General features: G+C 52.2%; 2 protein-coding genes across 9 annotated transcripts; both read right to left on the bottom strand.

Annotated features, from left to right (window-relative positions):
* Positions 1-99: 99 nt before the first annotated feature.
* Positions 100-5,858, bottom strand: USF1 (upstream transcription factor 1). 6 transcript variants are annotated; one of them, XM_043876940.1, is made up of 12 exons: positions 5,736-5,855; positions 4,962-5,095; positions 3,770-3,877; positions 3,380-3,429; positions 3,102-3,217; positions 2,652-2,753; positions 2,218-2,413; positions 1,880-1,967; positions 1,683-1,741; positions 1,444-1,538; positions 1,063-1,191; positions 100-848 (listed from the first exon to the last, which is right to left on the bottom strand). In XM_043876940.1, the coding sequence occupies exons 6-12, from the start codon at positions 2,748-2,750 to the stop codon at positions 759-761; spliced, it is 756 nt and encodes a 251-aa protein (XP_043732875.1). In that variant the 5' UTR covers positions 2,751-2,753; positions 3,102-3,217; positions 3,380-3,429; positions 3,770-3,877; positions 4,962-5,095; positions 5,736-5,855; the 3' UTR covers positions 100-758. The 6 variants fall into 6 exon arrangements, with proteins under 6 accessions (XP_043732875.1, XP_043732877.1, XP_043732874.1 ...); XM_043876942.1 differs by having other exon boundaries at positions 3,133-3,217; XM_043876939.1 differs by having other exon boundaries at positions 3,785-3,877.
* A 1,641-nt stretch (positions 5,859-7,499) lies between these two features.
* On the bottom strand, positions 7,500-22,315 carry ARHGAP30 (Rho GTPase activating protein 30). 3 transcript variants are annotated; one of them, XM_043876934.1, is made up of 12 exons: positions 21,896-22,315; positions 17,281-17,383; positions 15,448-15,592; positions 14,188-14,270; positions 13,939-14,046; positions 13,084-13,211; positions 12,446-12,617; positions 12,263-12,366; positions 12,107-12,184; positions 11,433-11,831; positions 9,944-10,209; positions 7,500-9,851 (listed from the first exon to the last, which is right to left on the bottom strand). In XM_043876934.1, exons 1-12 carry the CDS (start codon positions 21,990-21,992, stop codon positions 8,250-8,252), a joined length of 3,285 nt encoding a protein of 1,094 aa, XP_043732869.1. In that variant the 5' UTR covers positions 21,993-22,315; the 3' UTR covers positions 7,500-8,249. The 3 variants fall into 3 exon arrangements, with proteins under 3 accessions (XP_043732869.1, XP_043732872.1, XP_043732871.1); XM_043876937.1 differs by having other exon boundaries at positions 10,115-10,209; XM_043876936.1 differs by having other exon boundaries at positions 12,263-12,363.
* Between the last annotated feature and the right edge of the window lie 258 nt (positions 22,316-22,573).

Here is a 22,573-nt window from a genome sequence, read left to right as displayed (position 1 = left end):
ACCCCACCCAACCTTGACCCAACCCTTACTAGTCAAAGCAGTGTGTTCCCTCCCTCCCAGCCTGGAGCCCACAAAGGGAGGAAGACCCAGAGACAGTTATGGCTCTGAACATTTTATCTTTAAAAAAAAAAGGAAAAAAAAAAAAAAACCGTCCCCACAATGGGGTAAGGCCCCCAGTGGGCCCTGCCTCTTGTTCTCCGTGGTGCCAGAGACCTGCACAGGCCTTAGCTGCTTGCTGGCCAATCTCCTCTTCCTGGGGCAGCAGCCACTGCTAAGCCTCCGATCCCCACTTCCTGCTAAAGCCTGTTCCCCAGAGTCCTGAGGAGCACATCTGAGCTCCAGGGAAAGGAAGAACCAGTGGAAGCGCCAGTCCTGAGGCAAGCCAGGACACTGCTTGTCAGCAGACCGTCTGCTGGCACCTTAAGCAAGCAGGGGGCAAGCCCCCCAGTTTAGTGTCCAGCGTCCAGCATGGAGACAGCACATGCATTGTGCAGGAGGAGCACAGGGGCCCGGGGGCTGCGTGGGAGGGTTGATTGGGCGAGACTGTCCGTGCACACCCACGGTGTGTGTTTCACACCACTGCAGGCTGCTAGATCACAGGGCCTTAATTCAAAGAGACGCCTTCTGAACTCCCTCCAGTCCCATGCCAAATGTGGGCAGTGAAGGAAAGGGGCGTGGGGTGATTAGCCTGTGGCTCCTGGGCTATCTGAAGTTCTCGGAAAGGGGCTGTAGAGCTTGGAGCCCCTGCGCCCCCAGAGTTAGTTGCTGTCAGTCTTGATGACAACCTCCACTCCGTGGTGCCGCAGCTGAGCTCGCAGCAGCAGATTCTTGTTCTTAAGTTCTTCTACCTGGACATGGGAAAGAGCAGTAAGGGAAACAGGTAGAAAAGTTAGCACACCCAAGTCTCTGAACTTATTCAGACACCCACCAGTGATGAGGTATAGATAAAGCTCCCCCTATGGAAGACAAAATAGGGAGTCCCAAGCTGGGCTGGTGGCTAGGGAGGGAGGTCGAGGACAGCTGTACTGAGCGGGGGCGGGGGGCGGGGGGGGAGGTCCTGACCTGCTGTCGAAGCACATCGTTGTCCAGCTGTAGTTGGTCAAGCCCCTGCAGTTCTTCAGACAACCGGTGGTTACTCTGCCGAAGTTCCTGGATATAATCACAGGCTTTGGATAGAATTCCACCTTTACTCTGTTAAAAAAAAGCCAACAAAATAAGGACTAGGATATAAAAATACCTGGCTTGCTTTCCAAAAGCATGTTCACACTCTGGACCTTGTTTTCCCTTAAAGGATGGTGGAATAACATCTCCCAGGGATTCAGGAACCTCAGAGACAGATAGGAAAAAACTACTGCCATGTGTGCCCACTCTCTACCATTTCTGGAAGCAATGCCAGGAGACAGAATTCAGGCATCCTGGCCACTACCAGGGTCTTTCCATGACCTGGCCAGACTTGGTGCTCTCCATGGAGCAGTCTGGGATGATCTTGGACAGCTGTACAATCCAGTTGTTAATCTTGTCACGGCGGCGGCGCTCCACTGTGGGGCAAGCAGAGGACACGGTGACTCGGGGAGAACTCACCAAAGGCCCCAGGGTAATATTACCTAACCTCTCCCTTCAACATCATAGAGGTCCCCAATTCCACCAGACAGCTCCAAGCTTCACATGCAGATCATGCCTACCTTCATTATGCTGAGCCCTGCGTTTCTCATCCCGAGTTGTCCGGGGAGCTTCTGACTTCCTAACAATAGAGTCCAGGGGGGCCAGAGTGAGGCAAGGTCAAAAACTGAGATTGGAGTTTGGGGTGAGGAACCACACCAAATCTTTGGAAAGAATCAAGACTATTCCTGGTAACTGAGAAGAAACAAGGGTTACTCACGGGGAATAAGGGTGGGTCCTGGGGGCAATAGAGCGCTGGCTTCCTCCTTGCAGCACTTCTTGTGGTGACATCATCACAAAGAACTGACCTGTGAGGATGCAGGGGAGGTTCTGTCAGGACATGGAACTAGGACCTTCACCAAGCTCTAAGGCCAAGGCCCTGGGATCCTCCTCTAAAAAAAGACATACTGCCTCCTGCTGGAAGGGCAGCCCCAGACTCACTGCCTGCCCAGGTCTTAGTGATCATCAAGGGATCATGAGTAAAGGCCCACTGCCCACCAGCCACGTCCCGCAGCCTATCCTAGCCCCTCCAGCCAGCATCCTCACATAATATCTCACCAGTGCCAGGAGGGGTCGCCTGCCCCAGTAGTGCCTCTGAGCCCTGGGTAGTAACAACAGCTGCTGTACTCCCCGATGTGGTACCCCCTGCCCCATCTCCCACTGCAGTGCTGGGGAAGTAAGTATAGTGCGTCTCAGCAGCTGTCCCCTCTGTGTCAACTGCATCATCACTCGTGAACGCACCCTGGATCACGGCCTGGCAAGGGGAGCAAGAGAACAGAGACAAGTGACAGTCAGATACTTCCCATGAACTACTCTGCAGCTCTATCTCTTGTGAGCAGACAGGGAGAAACATCCAGAGAAGAAGAGTCTAGTGCTTTGGGTCAGGGCAGCCCCAGATGTCTCACTATCCCTAGCCACGCCCATCCTACTAGTTCCCTTCTTCATCTTACTACTCAGAGCTCAAGTCCCCTCTGCAGCCCATCCCCGTGTACCTGGGTCATGGATTGAGTGGCAGGGTAGCCACTGATGGCACCAGTCCCCTCAGTCTGGCCATCCAGCTGCCCTTCAGACACCTGGATCACCCTGTACATCACCTAGATTCAGGAAAGGGAGGAAGGGAAGAGAAAACAAGAGAGTAAGTGCTAGGGACTCCAGAGCTCCTCATAAAGCTTCTCTTGGATAGGGCCCCCCAAAAGAATCCTTCAGAGATGTGTATTTAACCATTTCCCCTCCTTTTCCCATACAGTGGTTTCAGCATAGCCCCCACCCCATACCAATCTCTACTGTAAACCTCATATTCCACCCCCCCCCCAACTCCCACCCTCCAATTAGTCCACATCTTCACCTCATCCTCCAAACCAGGTCTCCCCATGACAGGTTCAATCACCTCCCTCAATGCCAACCCCAGGTAACACCTGCAGCCACCTGGCCCCCTCCCTTACCTGGCCCCCATTTTCAGTTCGGAAGACGTACTTGACGTTGGGGTCAGGGAAAGTGGCAGCTGACTGGATGCTAGCTATAGCCACACTGGTGGGGTCCTCCCCAGTTGCCACTGCGCCTGAATTAAAAGGAAAAAGTTTGTGAGTTCCGGCTTTTCTCCCTCTGTTGCACTTGCATGTCATTTAAAAAGAGAAGGGTACATAGGTGATAGGCCCATGGGGTGTGGGGTGAGACCACAATGGGCTGCTGGTCTCAGCTCAGTTCTGTTTCTCCCACTCACCTTCCTGAATCTGCACTGTCCCCTCTTCAGTTTCTGCTGTTTTCTGCTGCCTGTTTGTGAAGGGACAAGAGGAAGAATAAGGGGAAAAAGTCACTGGCCCAGTAACATATGGCTCCCAAACTCATTGGCATTCCCAACAGATGCTAGGGGAGGTTAGAATAACCAGAGCTGGTATATACCTAGCACTGAGTCAAGCATTTAACAGGCAATATCTTATTTAGTACTAAGAACAGCAATTATGAGTAGGTAGAACTACTTGCATTTTATAAACAGATTACATAGCTAGGTGATATAGCTGGGACCTAAATTGAGGTCTGCCTGACTCCAGAGCCAGTGCTCCTAGCCATTTTGCATTCTCCCAGGGTTCCCATCTCCCATTCCAGGCCCTACCTCTTCTTCACTCACCCCTTCATCTCTCTGTGAGGGGGTACATCCGAGGAACTGGTCCTTCTTTGGAAATCTTCGTATCTCCTGCCTCACAGGCCTGAGTGCTAAGTCCTGGTAGAAATCAGGGAATCTAGTGAGTCTAGGAAACTGAAAGCTCTCCGATTTCTAGAACCTAGGCTCCATGAAGACACATCCAGGAACATAACCAATCTTCTGCAAGGGACAACCAGCTTTCTCCATTCTAATGCTGAAGGCTGCCTACAGTGACTGAAAAAGCAATTCTACAAATAATGTTCCTCACCTCTCCAATTCTCACTCCATCTCCTGATGGAGAGGGGATAATTATACTGAAAGACTGAAACATATTTCTGGATGGATGATTATTAAAGCTATTATGATCTGCCATGATATCGGGATAAGGAGGGGCCATGTTTAGACCACAGCTATCAAAAAATACAGGACCATAGATCCTGATGCTTATTCCAGTTCCTCAGGCACACATACTGAACACCAACAAATACCTGTCCTCAGATCTATGAAAAGAAAACCTCCAGAACCCTAAAGGCCAGACTTGGCCCTTGGGCCCCATTCTACTGATCCGGCTGTTGTTTGGGGAAGTCCAGATATATGTCATTCATTAAAAAGACCTTAAAGCCCTAGTGTATCATCTTCAAGCCTCTACTATTTTATTCACCAAGCCTTCCTGTAGAACAACACAGTTGCTAAAATGTTGCCATGACAACTCCAAATCAACTGAACCCAGTGAGAAGGGAGAAAACTCCAGGGTTCGGAAAGAGGAGACAATGGGGGAGGAATCCATCCACAAGGTGCCTGCCTTAAGACCCTGACTGGGGCGGGGCGGGGCGGGGTAGACGGGCAAGGGGTGGGGGGAGACGGCTGGAGTGCGGCGGGAGGTGGGCAGGAAAAACAAAGGAAGGCGCCTCCAGGAGGAAACAGCTATACAGTGTAAAGCAATAAAATAATCTCGACAGGAAAGGGGTGAGGTTTTTGTAAATTCTCTACCCATAAGGTCCCCCAAACCTTCATCTTCAGCGGATGAGTCATGGAAAGCTTGTATCCAAAGTGTTAACCCCCAAAAACGGAACTGAAAGTGAAACCGTCCAGAGGAAGTAGCGCTGCAAGAAGATCCCAGTCCCTAAGGGGGAAGTAGGACTGGTGTTTCAAGACCACCTACCGTTCTATCCTCAAACCTGCGGAGGAAATGCCCCTCTGAAGCTTGCAGCACTGACAGCAAAAGGAAGCAATCAAACCGAGGGCAGGGTACAGGAGGCGTCTCTAAGGCCCACAGCTGTCAGCCAGGAGCAGCTTCTGAGGACAATCGGCAACGGGGTCAGGCTACTTATTCAAATCTTAGTTGGACATCCGGAAGCATTTCCTGAGCTTTAGGGGTATGCGACACGGAAAGGGGGCTAGGATGTTGTGGCGTGCGTGCACAGTCCGAGAAGGAGGGCCCTGCAAGAGCTTAGCTAAGTCTGGACACAAAGGGAAAAATCAAGTCCGCAAAGAAGTCAGGCACCTAGACCTCGCCTGAGAATGCGGCGTCTCCCTGCGGGCCCACCAACCAGCAGGCGCTCAGCAGCTGAGCTACGGCCAGGCGCGAGCCCAGGGGCCCGCGCGGCGACCCGGCTAGCCCGGCCGGGCTCACCCCCAGCCCGCGCTGCTCCTCGGGGGTAGGGAAGGACGCCGGGGGCTCAGCTAGCCCTGCGGTCTCCGGCCCAGCGGCCCGCGGCTGGCAGCGCAGGAGGGCGGGGACGTGCGCGCCCGGGGGCGGGGAGTGAGTTCGGCCCACAAAGGGGGTAGGAGATAAAGAGCCGGGCAATGCCCCCTCCCTCAAAACAAAGACTTCCGCCCCAGGAGTTCCTGAACCTAGAAAACGGGGAGAAAATCAACGCTGCTGTGCCTCGCCGGCTCACCCAGTCTCCAGACTCCCGCTATGTCCTGCACTCACCGGCCAACGCCGCCGCAGCCGCCGATCTCCCCCGACCGTGTTCTCCCCTCCGGACTCGGGTATCTCCAGGGACAGCTGATCATGCGCACTCCCGGCCCGCCGCCATGTTGGTGAGGGGCGGAAGTGTCTCTCGACCCACCCAGCCTTCTCTGCCTCCGAGCCGCCCGACTTCCGTTCCCTCCATGTTGCTGAGGGTTTGGATGCGGGCTTGCGTGGGGTGGTGCTGGTGCTGGGACGAAACAACCTTTTGGGGTCCTGGGAGAAGGACACTGAAGTCCAAGTGGCTTTAGGCAAGAACGTAAGAAGGACGATCAACTTGGTGCTACCATTTTTCTGCCGGCCAGGGCCATTTTAGTTCCAGGAGAAGTGAGCTTATATCAAATGAGGGACGTCAGATGGAGGCAGAGGCGCCGTCTTTAAAAAGAGCTATTTGGGAGGGCATCTTGGATCAGGCCACCCATTTGAAGTTTCCTATTGGAGATTAGGACATCTGGGCATACATAAATATGGATGTGCTCATGTGTATTAGTGTTAGCCGGGCTTCCCTGGCGGCTCAGTGGTTAATGAATCCTCCTGCTGGTGGAGGAGACGTAAGTTCCATCCCATGGTTGAGAAGATCCCCTGGAGGAGGAAATGGCAACCCACTCCAGTGTTCTTGCTTGGGAAATTCCATGAACAGAGGAGCCTGGCGGGCTACAGTCCGTGGAGTCGCAAAGAGTTGACAGGATTTAGCAACTGAACAGCAGCATTAGCCTTTGTAGTCACTGGAAGACCCCGAAGGCGTCTAGTTTTTGTGAGTCTCAGTTTCTGTGAAAGGTATTTTAATTCCTTTTCTTTTCAGTCAGGACCTACCCTTAATGGATTTGAAGTAGTGTGGTGTAAGGGAAGAGTTCAGACCCTGAACCAGACAAATTTGGGTCTCAGACCTACCTCTGCCACTTGTTAGTTCTGAGACCTTTGGCAAACATTTTGACCTAATTAACTTTTGTTTCCTCACCTGTAAAATGAGATACTAGAGACTTCCCTGGTCTCTAGTCAAGTCACTTAGTCAAGTGACTAAGACTTTGTGCTCCCAATGCAGGGGATGCTAGGTTCCATCCTTGGTCACATGCCACAAGGATGCGTTCGCAGGCAGCAGCAGCAACAACAAAAGCCCACATGCTGCAACTAAGATGGAAAATCCCACGTGCTGCAATTAAGACCCAGTGCAGCCAAATAAAACTTTTTTTTTTTTTTAATGGAGATACCAGTACCAAACTTTAAAAATTATTCGGTGACCAAAAATTAAGAGCATAGATTCTGTGCACGTAGAATACCTAGCTCTACTGGCATATAAAGAGCATTATGTAAATATAAGTTTCCCTTCCTCATTTCCTGACCACTGTGAACCCAGCTCTAGTTTCTAGCTATAGGTCTCCACCACGACAATTGAGGAAGAACACCCAGACAATAAAAACAGAAGAATGCAACGTTTGACCAAACGTGAAGATATAACTATGCGTGCTAAGTCACTCCGGTCGTGTCTGACTTTGTGACCCTGTGCACTGTAGCCTGCCAGGCTCCTTAGTCTGTTGGGTTCGCCAGACAGAAATCCTGGAGTGGTTTGCCATTTCCTCATGCAGGGGATCTTCCAACCCAGGGATGTAACCCCCCATCTCTTACATATCCTGCATTGGCAGGTGGGTTATTTACTACTAGCACCACCTTGGAAGATATGGTATCTATCATTCAACACTTTAGTAAGTGTAAAAAGAAACCACACTATTTATGTGTAAAAATACAGCATTTATTCTGAGATATTGCCCCTTGGGACCTGTGGACCCATCTTGTCCAGAGAAATAATCCCAGAGCCTGAGTGACGCGATCCCTCTTCCCTAAAATAGGAAGTTATTCCAAAGGAGAAAGAAGAGGCCAGAGAGATCTACACAAGACCTCAGTTCCTAGAGATCCAGGGAGGCAGAAGGTTGGGGAGCTGGGAATGGAACTAGCCCTGCCAACAAATACTGTGTATTCAAAGAGTTTCCTGGACATTTTTCTCCTAATCTGGAGCTAATAGGAGCAGGAGGTATCCAAGGAACCAAGAGTAGAACAAGGATAGATAACCTCTAAAAGTGTGTGTAATAGGCTCCAACCTGGTCCTGACCCCGCCTCTACTCTGGACTTCCGTGAAGAGTTCATTGCCTCAGAGGAAGACGACCTTGGCTGGAGTTCCCTCTTCATTCTTCACTTTGAGAAACAGTTACGTTTTCCACCTACTCTTTGTTCCCTTTGGCCAGTGACCCCTCTCTCTGGGGACAGGATCTTGGTGACTTTCTCAGCAATCTCCTAAGGGATAAGTGTTTGTGTCTGAGACAAGCTCAGGTAAACACCAAGACAGTGCTTCCCAAGTCAAAACGAGAAGCTGCAGGGCCAAAACCTATAGAGCTGGGCACTACAGCTGTTCAGGCTGCAGATGAAATCGTCCTAGACCCGGGAGACAACTGCTGTCCCTTATTCCCAGTGCTCCGGTCCTAATTATAGTCCCTCACCTTTCCCAGAGTTAGCCTGTGTTTCGAATGCATATGATCGGCGCTGGGGGGACATAAGGGGATCAGGAGGTTGGGGTTCTCTGGGAGGCAGGCTAAACCGACTCCGGGGTCCAGACCCGTCTGTGCCCTCAGCTGGGATCTCCAGGCAGCTAAGGGGCCGGGGAGCGTAGGCAGGGATCATGCTATGGGGGGAGGTTTTGGGGATGAGGCTGTAGTCCCCAGCACCAGTACAGGTCTGGGTCCGCCGAACTGCCTGAGCTTCAGTCCTCTGGCGGTCCCGAGCCAGGGCCACGGCAGCATCAAAGGAAAGACTGCCCCCATTCCTCCAAGAGGAGCGGGAGGCTCGGGAGCTCCAGGCCCTGTCCCCATCGAGCCGGCCAGGCTTTGGGCATGGGTGTGCTGGTGCCACATGGATCTTGCCACACATCGCACTGGGCACCTTGGCAAACTGTGGCTTGGGCGGTACCACAGGCACAGAGCGGACCTGCTGGACCTGAACGAGGGTGGAAGCCAGGCGCATGCCCACACCGCCAGCCGAGCCAGGGGGATTGGGCTGCCCCTCAGGGTCCGTCTCCTCCGGCCGAGGCGGCTGTGGGGCTGCCTGCTCTGTCTCAGAGGACTGGGAGCTGCCTCCTTTGGCACTGTCAACCTCCAGGGACTCTACCTGTGACCCTTCGGGGAGGGAACCCTCTTCTACACGTTCCCCTCCAGCTCTCTGGTCTCCCTCAGCTTCTCCGTGTCCACACTCCCGTTCCTTGCTGATCTCCCCTGCTCCTCCTTCAGCTGCTGCTGCTGCTGGGATCCTGCTATCTTCTCCATCTCCTTGGTCTTCTCTTGCCTCTTGACCCTCATCTCCCCTTTGTCCTTTGACCTCATTTTCTCTGCCTCCGTCAGCCTCTTTGTGTACAACTTCCCAGCTCTCTTCAGCAATTTGGTTTTCCTGGACCTCATGCTCTGAGTCCCTTCCAGCTGCTAGCTGGGCTTCATCTGCTTCCTCAGCACCTCCCTCTCTCTCAGTCTTTCTTTCCTTCCCCTTGTTTTTAACCAGCTCTCCTCCAGTTGCTTCCACACGCTTAGCTTCCTCCGTTCTCTCATCCTCCTGCTGACCTTTGGACTCCTCTGCCTTGGCCTGTGTCTCCTCCCCACATCCTTCTTTCAAACTGTCAATCAGCTGCTGGCTTCCCTCAGCCTCTGCTCCTTCCTCACTGGCCACTCTGCCCTCCACGTCACTCTCTGGGCTCCCCTCAGCCTCCTCCCTGGCGTCCCGTCTGCTTCCAGGCCCACCCTCCTTGTTCTCTCCATCTTCACTCAAGGCTTGCTCTCCCTCAGCCTGTCCTGAAGCCTCCTGTCTTCCAGACCCTGCTGCCTTTTCCTTTTCACTGCCTGGCCCCTCCCAGGTTGGGTGTTTGGGCTCCAGAAGGGGACTTAGGTCATCATAGGCACTCAGGAAGACTTCCTCCCCGCTTTCCTCCTCTGTTTCAGGCCTGGGGCCAGGAGAGTCCAGGGAACAGCAGCTGGGAGCCAGGACAAACTGTGCCTCATCCAGGGACAGGTCATCCAGGGGTGGCTCCACAGAGAACTCCTCCACCTGTAAATACAGCATCATGGCTTAGGACTACGTGGCCCTGTCCACCCTCTGGGCTCCTTAACACCCCCAAACCCAGCACAGTGCCTCCTTACCTGAGGCCCAACTCCCAGGAGCTCCTCCAGGTAGCCCAGCCCAGGGTCTTCCTCCCCAGGGGAGAAGGCTGCTCCTGCCGGTCCTGCCTTGGCCACCTCCCCGTCCTCCACCCCCACCCACTCAGGTTCTGAGCTGCTTGAGTCCTCTAGGAAGGAGAAGGAATCCTGCACCTCCTGGGACAAGCAGTCCTCCAGGGCAGGGGCCACGTCCACTGGGCCCGAGTCAGCCGAGGGACCTGGGGCGGGACTTGCCTCCAACTTCTCATCTGTTGGGAGAGAGAGAGTCCCAGGGATCCTAAGGTCAAGACCAGTTCTGACCCTTTCCAAGGTCAGTCTTCCTAGCACTGCTTATAGTATGGGCCCAACATTCCCAGCAGAGATGCTTCATGTGGCTGATCCTCGCAGACCAATATCCCTAACTGTTGGCTTATAGCCACCTTTTACAACTCCTGCCAGGTGCCAAGCCCTGTGCTATATGTTTTATAACGCATTGTTTTATTTTCTCCACAAAGCACCTTTATGATGTCGGGTATGTATCCCCGTTATATGTGGGAGGAAGTTGAGACTCAGAGGAGTTTGTCCAAGGTCACAAACAAGGGGCACAGCCAAATTAGAATCGCAGTCTCCTTTCCTCTGCAGTTGTTATCCTCACCCACCACCCAGCGCTGCCTCAGTCCTTCTCATTATTGACACTTAGGAACTGGAGTCAGAGCACAGATCAGATTCCAGCTGTGCCACCTCCTACCAAATTGCTTAACATAAGCCTCAGGTTCCACTGCTGTAATGTAAGGACAATAACCATACCCGAGTCAAGACTCTTGACAAAAGGAAATGAGCTAATGCCTTCAAAGTCCCTAACACAGCACATCACAAGCTCTCAACTACTGTTTGCTATTCTTAATGTTGTTGTTATTTTTGTGGTGCACGGGCTTAGTTTCCCTGAGGCATGTGGCGTCTTTCTGGAGCAGGGATTGAACCCGTGTCACCTGTTAATGTGTCTGTGCTCAGTCATGTCCAACGCTGTGCAATCCAATGGACTGTAGCCTTCCAGGCGCCTCTGCCCATGGAATTTTCCCAACAAGAATACTGGAGTGGGTTGCCCTTTCCTTCTCCAGAGGATCTTCCCAACCCAGGGATCGAACCCAGGTCCCTTGCCTCTCCTGCATTGGCAGGCAGATTCTTTACCACCGAGCTACCTGGGTAGCCAACTATTATATCTTCCTACTTTGTACTTAGTAATCCCTACCATATATATCTGACACAAATCCCCATTCTTAGGTGTATCAGTGACCTAAGGCTGCCAGAGAACCCTTCTACATGAAGCTACATGTATGAACAACCTAATAATATTACTGGATTCCCTCAATCTTGAATTTGGAAAGGCAGCTAAAGATAACCACCCACAGTCCAGGGCAGATTCCCAGCTTCAGCGCCGCAGCGTAGAGCTCTAGTCCCTTCTCCCAGTCCTGGGCAATCCTTGGGTCCTTACCTGGGGGGCCAGGGCCAAGGCCGGGGCCAGGACCAGGGCCAGAGGCAGGGCTTGGCCGGGGCTGTAGGGCAGGATGTTGAAGACCACGGGCAAACCCCAAGGGGATGTTAGCGATGTTGTTTGGAGATATGTTGAGCATATTGCTGATGTGTGCTGGGAGGTTGACAGCGTAGGGCCCTGAGATGTGGACACCAGCGCGGCGCTCCGCGTGGCTGCTACCCCCAACACGGGCTGCTGACCGCCCAGGTCGTGGTGTGCCGGGCTCGGAGCTCGTGCCGCCCAGCGCCTCCGGGTCCGGCTCCTGCTCACCCTCTGCCGCTTCCACGGAATCATTCTCCAAGCTTTCCGTCAGCAGTGGGCCTGGCCGAGGACTGCTGGATCCGACCAACCCCTCTGGTTCTGTGGAGGAGAGAAAGGTGGGCCATACCTCAGCCACAGGGGGCCTGGACACACCTCAGAAAGCCTCCGAGGAGGGCCCTCTGTTTGTCTATAGCCTGGAAGGCACCAGGCCCAGCTTCGCTTAGCCACCACCGCCAACCCTTCACAAACAGCTGAGCAGAGGTCACCCCACCAACACGTACTTAGGAACGCCCTTCCCTCCCTGGAGATGGAGTCACTGGCCATCACTACCCTTCCCCACACACACACACACACGAGTGCACAGCTGTACTCACCATCACTAACCCCAGCCACAGCACTCAGCGAGTCCATGCTCTTGGCTGGCCGCAGAGTCCCCTTATCAGATTTGTCCTCTGCAAGACAGGGATGTGCATAGAGCCAGGACCTAGTGCACCCTCAGCAGAACTCCCCCTATATCTCCGTAGACTTACCCCTGTCCTCAGCCCCCCGTGGAAGTTTACGTTTGGTCTCATGGCCAGAGCGACCCAGATTGAAGATAGATTTCCACTTCCTGACCTTCAGAGACCCCTTCCTCCTGGAGGGAATGGAGAAATCACTGCAGTTGGTGCCTGACGGCCAGTGCAGGGGAGAAGGGCCCAGGAAGAAGGCCTTACTTGTGCTCTGCGATCTCTATGATGGTGTGGTAGGGCCGCATCTGGGGGGGTCCATCACCAGCCTGCAGGATGCTCGGCAGATTGTAGGGCAGGGACCGTGGCATAACGTCCTCAGGGCTGCCTGACACCCGGACCCCTGGGAGTGATCGCCATCCACTTTCCACTTCACTACCTAGGAAAGGAAAGAGGAATTGGCCAGTCCGGAACAGAAAGAGGGCTTCGGGTACCCACCTCCTCACTGCATCCTCCACTCACTAACTACCAAGGTAGGGGATATACCTGGAGATCGATCCTATGTGCTCAAGAGGAAGTCCTCAGGGACAAAGAGGGCCAGGAGATCCCAGGACATAGGCCCAGTGGGCTGGGGATGAGATGATCAGTCACTAGCCTCGAGAACCGGGCTGGGCATTAAGAGGTCAAGCTATGCCCTAGACTGAGAGCAGAAGAGGCCCGCTCAAGTCCTAACTGCACCATTCTTCTGTAGGGTCTTCTCCACATGACCATAAGAACTTATGAGACTCAGTCTTGTCATCTGCAAAGCAGGGTGACTGAACTGGATGATCTTGGAGGCCTTCTCTAACTCTGACGTGACTCCCTACGCAGAGAGTGGTGATGTGGGGGGTGGGAGAGACACTGACCAGAGAGAGCAGCACCCCCAAAAAGCTGGTCCACATGCGTGAGGATGAACTCGACGACGATGGACTGCACACGCACCTCCATGAAGGCTGCTGTCCCATTGAAGCCTGAGGCTTCTATATCCTTAGACCTGCGGAGGTGTGGAGTTATGCCCCGCAGCCCCACTGCATTTCCCCATTCAAATTTCCCTAAAAATACCTTGTACCCTTTCCTCTGCATACCATTAAACCCATTCCCCCTTTTAATCAACATGCATGATTCAAGTCTCAAATGGCCACTTCCTCCGGGAAGCCTTCTTGGACACCCTGCTCAGGATATTAGTCTCTACCTCCTCTGCCCACCAGGGTGCCTGTGTATAACAAATCTCAGGACTTCTTATAGTTTACCGTGCACCACAGGGAGTGACATGCAGGCCACTTCTCCAAGATACTTGCTCAACAAACATTTGACAAGGCCCACCGCACCCAACCCCCCACAGCCCCCCAGCTCCCACACCCTGCACTGCCCCCATCTCCTGTCCAGTCCCTGAGCTAAGTGACAACAGTGTAAGAAAACATAAAGGCCCAGAAATTCCCTGGTGCTCCTGTGGTTAGGATTCTACCTTCCACTGCAGAGGGCACAGATTTGATCCCTGGGCAGGGAACTAAGACCCCACATGCTTCTCAGTGTGGCCTTGGGGACTTGACTCAAGCTCAGAGAAAGGGCTCCCCTAGGTGAGCGCCACGCCACACCGTGTAATCCTGAGCCTTCCTGTTCTCACTGGGTGAGACCCCTCTCCAGTACCACACAGCCACACTCCATCCTCACGCGGCTCCCCAGGGGCTAGGCTCCGCCAGGACACCCACGCATGCACCCACCTCAGCAAGTTGGGGGCCCACACGATGGCCAGGTTGCGCGCGTGCATGTTGGTCTGGGCGCTGAATGAGGCCATGTGCACCAAGTGCCTCATGAGGAACTCCAGGGTCCTGCAGAAAGGGGGCGTCAGGGGGCAGAGCTCACGCAGGGTGGCAGCAGGAAGAGAACTGACAAGTCAAGGCCCCAGGTAAAGAGAGAGCCTGGGCTCAGTGGGGGGAGTCCGGACTTTTGTCAGGAGGAGCCCCACACACCTGTAGTTGGGGACCGGAAGTTCTTGAAGCACATCTAGGATCTTGACCAAGCGCTCTGGTTCCAGTTGTACAGCCACAGCCTCCTGGTTGGGAGCAAGGAGCAGGACTCAGTGACAGGGGCTGCCCCAGCGTCCTCCCCAGAGCTCTGAGCCAAACTCTCGGAAACAGTCTGTGCTGCACCCCGCGCCATCCCCCAGCCCTGGACTTTCGAAGCACACAAGTAGCGGACAGAACTTGGGTCCCACAGAGACCTGCCGCTGACTCTTGGCTCTGCCACTTAGGGCTTTGTGACCCTGAGCAGCCCCCTGCTGCTCTGCCTGAGTGTCCTCATCAGCAGTGCTCTGACACTGGAAAACATTTGTGGTTTCATCCTGTGGGCATGCCAGGGGCCGCGGTTTATTTCAGGGTGTCCGGGAAGGCCTGTGCCCACCCAGCCTGGTCTATTTGGGCTGAATGGCATGCCCTGGCTGTTTAGGATCTCTAAATGATGTCATGCTCAATAAAATGCAACTTAATTTAAAAGTGTTGCTCAAGGCAGTTCCCTGGCGGTCTCACATCTCAGCGGTTAGGAAGCTCTCACAGTCGAGTGCTCTGTTTCAATAACCGGTCGGGGAACTAAAATCCCATAAGCTAGAAGGTGCAACCAATAAATAAATAAATACTTTTAAAAGTATAAGTAAAAATGTTACTCAGTTCCAGATAGCGCTTCTGCCATGTATTTTCTTTCTCTTTAAAACGTTATTTATGTGTTTGGCGGTGCCGGGTCTTAGTAGTGGCACCTGGGATCTAGTTCCTTGACCAGGGATTGAACCCTGGCCCCCTGCATTGGGAGCGGGAGTCCTAGCCACTGGCCCACCAGGGATGTTCTGTCATGTATTTTTTTATTCAAGAGATGTTCAACACACAAATCACAGTTCACAGAAGGGCACACTTGAAAACCGTTTGGCTTCCTGAAAGTGTTCTCGTTCTGTTAAGTGTGGGGAAGCTCTGGTCTAGGTGATTTCCAAGGGCTTTCCAGTTTCTGCTCTCCCACAGTCTCCCCCTGCACTGCCTGTGGTTTGCAGGCCTTGGGGAAAGGAGGGACAGGGCAGGGCAGAGATGGCAGCACTAGGAGATTTGTAGGGAAGGGTCTTGTCACTTCCTTGTGGTCTCTGTCACGCAGGGTCCCTAGGACTCTGTCTGGCATTAGGCACATCTGGGATGTCACATCAGAGCGGCCGCCCTCTGCCTTCTCTCCCACTCCCCTTCCACTGAACTCACAGCGAACTTGTCATAGAGCCGGTACGTGAGCAGGGGGTCTGGCAGCTCTCTGAAGTAGGCCTTGCACAAGGAGGAGACACAGTGAATGTCCTGAAGGTAAACATCTCGCCGCAGATCTGGCTTCCGTTCGGCCTCAAATTCCTGCCTGGGGAGGTGCAGAGTAGTCAGGAGTGGTGGGGGTCTGGGGCAGTGTGGGGAGAGGGGGAGCTGTAGAGATGGGCTCCAGGCAAGGTCGAGGGTCAGTATGTATGAAACTTGGAAGGAAGAGGTTGGGGCGTGTATATACGTGAGGCAGCAAGCTTAAGGCACTGTTCTTGTCAACATGCAGAGTTGACGTGAGGTGGATGAGTAGACCTATACATGAACAGGGATACATGTCAGGATGTAGAGAAGGTGTGAGCGGCAGTATAGGGATATGTAGGAGTCAGTAGAAATGGAGGAGTGAGCCTAAAATGTGTGTTTCTGGCTACATGCAAAGATAGATGCAACTAAGTCTTAGAAGGAAACGTAAGTGTAAATTTTCCTGACCTTGGACCTAGGCAACACTTTCTTGGATATGACACCAAAAGCACAAGCAACCAAGGAAAAAAATAGATAAATTTAACATCAAAGTTACAAACTATTGTGTGAGAAAGGACACTATCAAGAAAATGAAGAAAACCCACAGAACGGGAGAACATATTTGCAAGTCATAGATTTAGTCAGTATCTCATATTCAGAATTCATCATGAACTCCTACAACTCAAAACAGACAAATAACCTATTTTTTTAATGAACAAAGTTTATGAATAGACATTTCTCCAAAGAAGATATACAAATGACTAATAAGCACACAAAGTATTTGACTTCATTAGCTCTTAGGAAAATGCAAATATAGATGAAATATGACTTCACAGCATTATGGTGGCTATAATCAAAAAGATACACAGTAACAAATGTTGACAGGGATGTGGAGAACCCTCATACATTGCTTGTAGGAATGTAAAATGATGCAACTGCTGTGGGAAATGGTTTGACAGTTTCTTTAAAAGTTCAACATAGAGTTACCACTCGACCCAGCAATCCCACTTTTAGGTATATACTCAAGAGAATTGAAACCATATGTCCACACAAATACTCGTACACAAAATGTTTATAGCAGCATTAATCATAACAGCCAAAAGGTAGGAACAACCCAAATAGCCATCAATTGATAAATGGGTAAACAAAATGTGATAACACCACACAATGGAATATTTTTCAGCCATAAAAAGGAATGGTAAAGTACTGGTGCATGTGACAATATGTATGAACCCTGAAAACATGCTAAGTGAAAAAAAGCCAGCCATAGAAAGTTACCATTATATGATCCCATTTATGTGAAATGTCCAGAATAGGCAACTCCGTAGACAGAAAGTAGACTCAGGGCTGGGGGAGAAGGGGAAATGTGGAGTGACTGTGGGTACAGGGTTTCTTTGGAGTTGATGCTCTGGAATTAGACAGCGGTGGAGGTTGCACAACCTTGTAAATATACTAAAAACCATTGAATTATACATTTGCAAATGGTGAATTTTATGGCCTGTGAATTATATCTAAATCTGTCTTTAAAGCTGGGTGGGTACATGTGGGAGTGGAGGAGTGTGTATATGTGTACATGTGCGTGTGCACACACATGCGTCTGTGCAGTCTAGCTTGTGGGAAGTGTGGGGCATGGTGTTAACCTTTCCTGAGGAGACTAGAGCTCCTCCCTTGGACAGTACCTGTCATCTGTGTTTCCTTCTCCCCAATTCCCCTCACCCCTCTGTCTTCCTGGCCTCAATGGCCACAGAGCCCTCCCCTCACTGCCTGACTCACCGGAGCTTCTGGATGTTGGAAGAGACCCCTGAGAGGCGGTAGATCCCATCCACCACTCCATACTCCTCCACAAACTCTGCACAGCTCCTTAGCACCTGGGGCACTGGGGACACAGAAGGGGCAGAGAAAAATCAGAAGGTCTGGGAGATCAGAGATCCCAGAACGTCTGAGAAATGGACACATCAGGGAAGGGGGATGGGGAGATAGAAGGGAAAACTCATGGAATAAACACTTGTCAGAAAGATTCTTGCAGGATACCAGCTCCAGCCTGCCAACCTGTTATAATCTCTCTGCCCATTGGGTCTAGAGTCTTGGCATAAATTCCCCCAGTGAGGGTGAGATCACTGCCTCCCCAGACTGCCCATTCCCATTAGAAAGTTCTGCCTCTGTTGACCTGAAATTTCTCTCTCTGGAATTACTAGTTGCTACTACAAAAATTTTAGAGGGACAGCAATGCAGTTGGAAGAGGTAAAAAACTGATCTTGAAAGTGCATTTACTAACACTCTACAGAAGTTGAAGGAACATTAATTCTTCCAACCAGGATGGAACAGAGCTGGTGGACATTACTGTGAAGCACCTCCTCTGGTTAGTGAGTGCATGGATATTAGATCTGTCATTCCTAGGTACACAGAATTGTAACAGACCTTCAGACTGGTCCATTCAGGAGACAAGCACCTATGTGCCAAGCGCTGTGCATTAGACATGAAAACAGAGGATCAAAGCAGTGATGAGTGCCCAGGATCAACCTGATAGAGCCAGAATTCAGATCCAAGAATGCAAAAAACTGTGTTATCCCCCCCTGCCTTGGAGCCTTCCCCAGTTACTGGACTGTAGGTACCTTAAGGACAAGATCTAAGTGTGACCAATCTTGCTTTCCCTCAACTTATCTGTCATGGTGTCTCAATCATGGGAAATCCTCAAAAACCATGCGTTGAATCTCATCTCCACAAGGCCACAAAGTTATGTCTCTAAAGCACTTCCATGCTTGAAATCCTTTGCTACATATACACTCTGCTCCACCCCAATCTTCAATGCTTAGCTTACAAACACAGAATAAAATAAAAACTCCTCAACAGGTATACTGCATAAGACCCTTCACAAACCAGATCCAACTGCCATCCAGCCTTACCAGTTCCAGCCAGCCCCCTCTCCACGCCGCCCCCCACCCCATTAAATCCTATGGTCCAGCCCTTTGCTGTTCCTTGGACAAGCCCTGGTACAATCACTCATGTTTTCCTTTGCTTGGAATGCCTTCCTCTCTGTCTCTGCCGGTGAATCCCTATGCATTCCTCAAAACACACCGCAGACATCACTTCCAGTTCTGAACTCTTTGCTGATATCTGTTTCATAGTTCCCACACTCCTTTGTTTATATCTGTACTATAGTACTTATTGTACTTTGTTATGGTTAGTATATTTTGTGTCTATACCTTCTGACAAATAGTAACGTCCTCCCCAGCATCTAGCACAGTGTTGAAACAGAGCAGGTGCTCAACAGATGTTTATTAAATTACTCAATGAATTAGTCAATGAATTGGAGATTTAATAGAGAATGTTGCTTAAGACAAAACACTGGGTCCAATTAAGTGAGACTCAGCAGAGAAAACCCTGTCTTGTGTTAGCGTCAGAAAAAGATGTACTTCTCCTAAGCCACCTATATTTTTCTTTTTTTTTGCCGCCTATATTTTTCATGTAGGCTTTATGAATTTTATACCTGATTATCTTTACCTCTTTATTTTAACTGTCAGGAAGCCTATATCTTGGAACCATACGGAACTACTTGAAATGCATTTCTGAGCACTGAGCTCACCCTTCTTGTCTTCCCTACAACTTAATTCCTTCAGTCATTTATTCTTCTTATTTGGTGTTTTGGAAGTCATCCATCCCAAGCTCATTGTGGAATTAACTAAGTTAGAAATACAGACTGAAGAAAATAATAAATCCATCAAACACTATTTTAAACCTTCCCTGTATGACCTGGTGTCCACACCCTTTACCCTCGTGCACCCCAGAACCGGGACTTGGGTAGGAGAAGGAAAGCACCAAGGCTGCACAATTTTTTTTTGAAGGCTGCAAAATTTAAGGAAGCACTCACTCTTAGGGTCATGCCAGAGCCAGCTGTGCACATGAATGATCTTGAGAGTGAACGCCTCCTTAAGAAAGAGGCACCTAGGACACTTGCCTGGCCCTGAGAGTGAGCGCTTCCTTAAATTTTGTGCCCTAGTCACCTCTCTTGCCTCATCTTAGTCCTGGCCCTACAGTTCGACACCCATCGCTTCAGGATCTGGGCCCATTTGCCAGGGTCTCCCAACCTCAGGTTCCCAGCATTGAATGCAGAGACGGGGCAGACCCTCCTCATTCAAGCTGTTGCTCTACCCTACTGCTACCCCAGCTCTTGTAGCCATCACTTGTAAACATCATAAATAGTTTGCTGTCACCTAAGTCCCAAGCTCTTTTCACATGAACTGCAACCAAGTCAGGTCTTCCCCATCGTTCTCTGTTGATTTTTGAACCTCCAGAGGAGGCCTTGAAAGAAGACAACCGAGAGCCTAAGGAGTCAAAGCCATAGAGGAAATGGGTCAAGGAGATGGAGGATGAGATAACAGGATCAGAGTGATGGAGGAGTCAAGGAGACAGAGATAAGAGAAATGGGGTCAGAGATAAGACACAGAGTTGGGGTGGTAGAGTCCAAGAGTTAGAGTAAAGGGTGGGTCAGAGGAGAGGTCCTGAAGCTTAGAAACCTGGAGAGTCAGAAACCTGAACAAGGTCTCAAAGAGTTAAAGTTCAGGGCTTAGGAAGGAAGAGGTCTACCTGAGCCAAAGAGCTGGGAGAGGTTGCTAAAATGGAGCAGAGCAGCAAGGGTTTGGGAGCCCAAGGTAATCAGGATAAATTAACCAGAAACACAGCTTTCCACTGTCCTGGACTTTCACTTTTGCTGGGTCTTACTTAGCTTAAAGAGAGAAGCCAGTTATGGCTTCTCTCTACCCTTCAACTTTCCACCTGTCTGCTAGGAGGAGCTGGGGGAAGGGGAGAAGGCTGCCGCTGCTGCCCTGCTGCCTAAGATTCTCCTCCACCCTTGGATTCAGATGTGGCTTTGGTGAAGGGCAGGAGGTGCTTCTGTCTCTCTCTCTGGGATTCATTAGGACCTGAACCCAGCAACCTGTCTGTCCCTTCCAGAGAACAGGCCCCACACCATCTGAGGCCAGGAAGGTTACAGGAGTGGGGTCTGGGTTGGCTGTGGGGTCAGCGTTTCAACATGAGGTTGGCAGGGGGTCCACAGGGAAGGACAGTGCCAGGATGAGGAGGCTGAACCGAGGGTTCGCAGAGAACTAGAAGAACATCAGCCCCAGCTAAAGCATGTGGCCCTCGGCCAAGAGCCATCTTTCTCAAGATTGTGATTCCTCTTGTCAGCCCTGCGCTGGCTGCTAGGCTCTGCCCCGTGAGAAGATAAAGGTACAGAGAAACCACTTCAGCTGTTGTACACCCTTCCTTGGGGCCTGGGTTTTCCCTTAATCGAGGCCTGTGGGGATGGGGGCCTCTGGGGGAGGAGAAAAGGGGAAGGAGGTGTCTGGAGACACAGGGGCGGGGCTAAGAGCAGGAAATGAGCTGGGACCCACCAACACCCTGCCTCCACTGCAGGCACCACAGCCCAGAGCAGAGAAGAGGACAAAGAGGAAATGACAGATTGGGGTGGGGTTGGCGGGGGGGGGGGGGGTGGCGATGGAAATCGTGTCCTTCTTTGGGAGGAGCTCAAAGTACCAAAAAACAAGCCGGGCTGGGCAAGTCAGGATGTATGCATTCAATTCCAAGTAAATCAAGAAATGTTTCTGAGCGTCTACTCCACACCAAGCATAGTCGGGGACCAGTGTTGTCCTGGCCCTGCTGGTTCCCAAGCCCCTCCAAGGTAATCCAGGGAGGGTGCCTGAGGGCATCCTCACACCCACCTTCCTTTGTACCCTCCACCCCCACCTTCAAACCAGGCTCAGGCCATCCCTCTTATTCTTCTGGTGTTCCCCATTTCAGCAGCTTCTCGCCTTACCCTCCACTTTGAACCTGCTTCTCCTTTGCGCATGGAGAACCAGAGGATCACAGAGACTGGGGGAGGGGACCACCCCTACCCCACATCTTCACCTGTGGCCCAGCAAGGCTGCAAAGAGACCAGAGCCCCGTAACCTCTTCTCCTCCAACCAGGAAACCCCCATCCTTCCCATGTGCCGCCCTCACCCTCTCCAGGGGCCCTTCTTCTGTCTTCTTTCATTCTGCCCCAAGGACTGTCCATGCTCCTCAGTCGCGCATTTCCTGACCCTGTCCCCAGCTGTCATCTTCTCACCTCTACTCCGTCTCCCTCTCCTGGGTTCCCAGCCTTTCCATCCTCTCCTCTCAAGCGTCCTCATTCTCATCCCCAGGCGGTCCCACGGAAGAGCTCTTCGGCCGCCTTCGCCAAGCCACATTTCCTGCCCTGTCTGCGCATCAGCCTCCTGGGGGTGACCCCGTGCCTCTGCCCCTTCTCCATGGGCTCCCGGAAAAACTGTTTCTGTGCCCTCCAAGTCGACCAGGCTGGAGAAGCCCTGTGCCTCCCCTCCACCCAGCAGCAGCTCCGGGCTGGCCTCCTTACCCTCCTGGCCTGAGTGGTGCAGGTGCTCCTGCAAGTCACACCCAAACACCCGCTCCTTGGAGCTGCCCTTCTTCTTTCCTTTCTGCCGGGACTTCATGGCCGGAGCCCCAGGGCCCTGGCCCAGCCACCTCGGTCCCCCAAGACCTTTGCCCTACTAGTCCCCCATGGGCTCCCAAGCCAGCCTCTGGGCTAGGCCTGGCCCCAGGGGGGCAGGGCTCAGAACTGGGGGTGGAGGGTGGCCTGGGCAACGGGCAGCAGCTCCTGCCTCTGGGGCCCCGGCCACACGGAAGTAGCTGTGGAAGAGGAAGCTGCTAGGACCCCGGCAAGAAGCTGTGTCTCGTGGCTGGGACTGGCACTCGCCCTTCTCGCCCTGGGGCGAGACTCACTCAGCCCTGGGGTGGCAGGAAGCCGTGCAGCTCCTTAAACCCGCTTCCTGTTAGAGCATCTTTGCAACCACAGGGCTGGGGTGGGGGAGGTAGCTGACATTCACATCCTCACCCATTGCTGGGCCTCTGCTCATTGGTCAAGAGGTGGTGATGTCAGAGCCCTTGGGTGGGGTGGTAGCGCCTGGGGCACAAGCAGGTGACGGGCACTCTTAGAGACCAGAATCCTGGGGTCTGAGGTTGATACCCCAGCATTGCCGAGGAGCAGAGCAACGCGGGGCTCTGCAGGGCGCAC

This window comes from Cervus elaphus, chromosome 20 (genome assembly GCF_910594005.1).
Source record: "Cervus elaphus chromosome 20, mCerEla1.1, whole genome shotgun sequence".
NCBI classification, from domain to species: Eukaryota; Metazoa; Chordata; class Mammalia; order Artiodactyla; family Cervidae; genus Cervus; species Cervus elaphus.
Note: the sequence above shows the minus strand (reverse complement) of the source record. Positions and strands in the feature narration are given on the sequence as shown.

Coding starts and splice junctions, on each gene's coding strand:
- USF1 (XM_043876939.1), bottom strand. Junction 3,218..3,379: donor GACAGTGCAGATTCAGGAAG/GTGAGTGGGAGA, acceptor CTTTTAATTCAG/GCGCAGTGGCAACTGGGGAG. Junction 1,742..1,879: donor AGGACCCACCCTTATTCCCC/GTGAGTAACCCT, acceptor CTCTATTGTTAG/GAAGTCAGAAGCTCCCCGGA.
- ARHGAP30 (XM_043876934.1), bottom strand. CDS start 21,992: ATGAAGTCCCGGCAGAAAGGAAAGAAGAAGGGCAGCTCCAAGGAGCGG. Junction 17,384..21,895: donor GCACCACTCAGGCCAGGAGG/GTAAGGAGGCCA, acceptor CTGTGTCCCCAG/TGCCCCAGGTGCTAAGGAGC. Junction 15,593..17,280: donor TCCAACATCCAGAAGCTCCG/GTGAGTCAGGCA, acceptor GCACCTCCCCAG/GCAGGAATTTGAGGCCGAAC.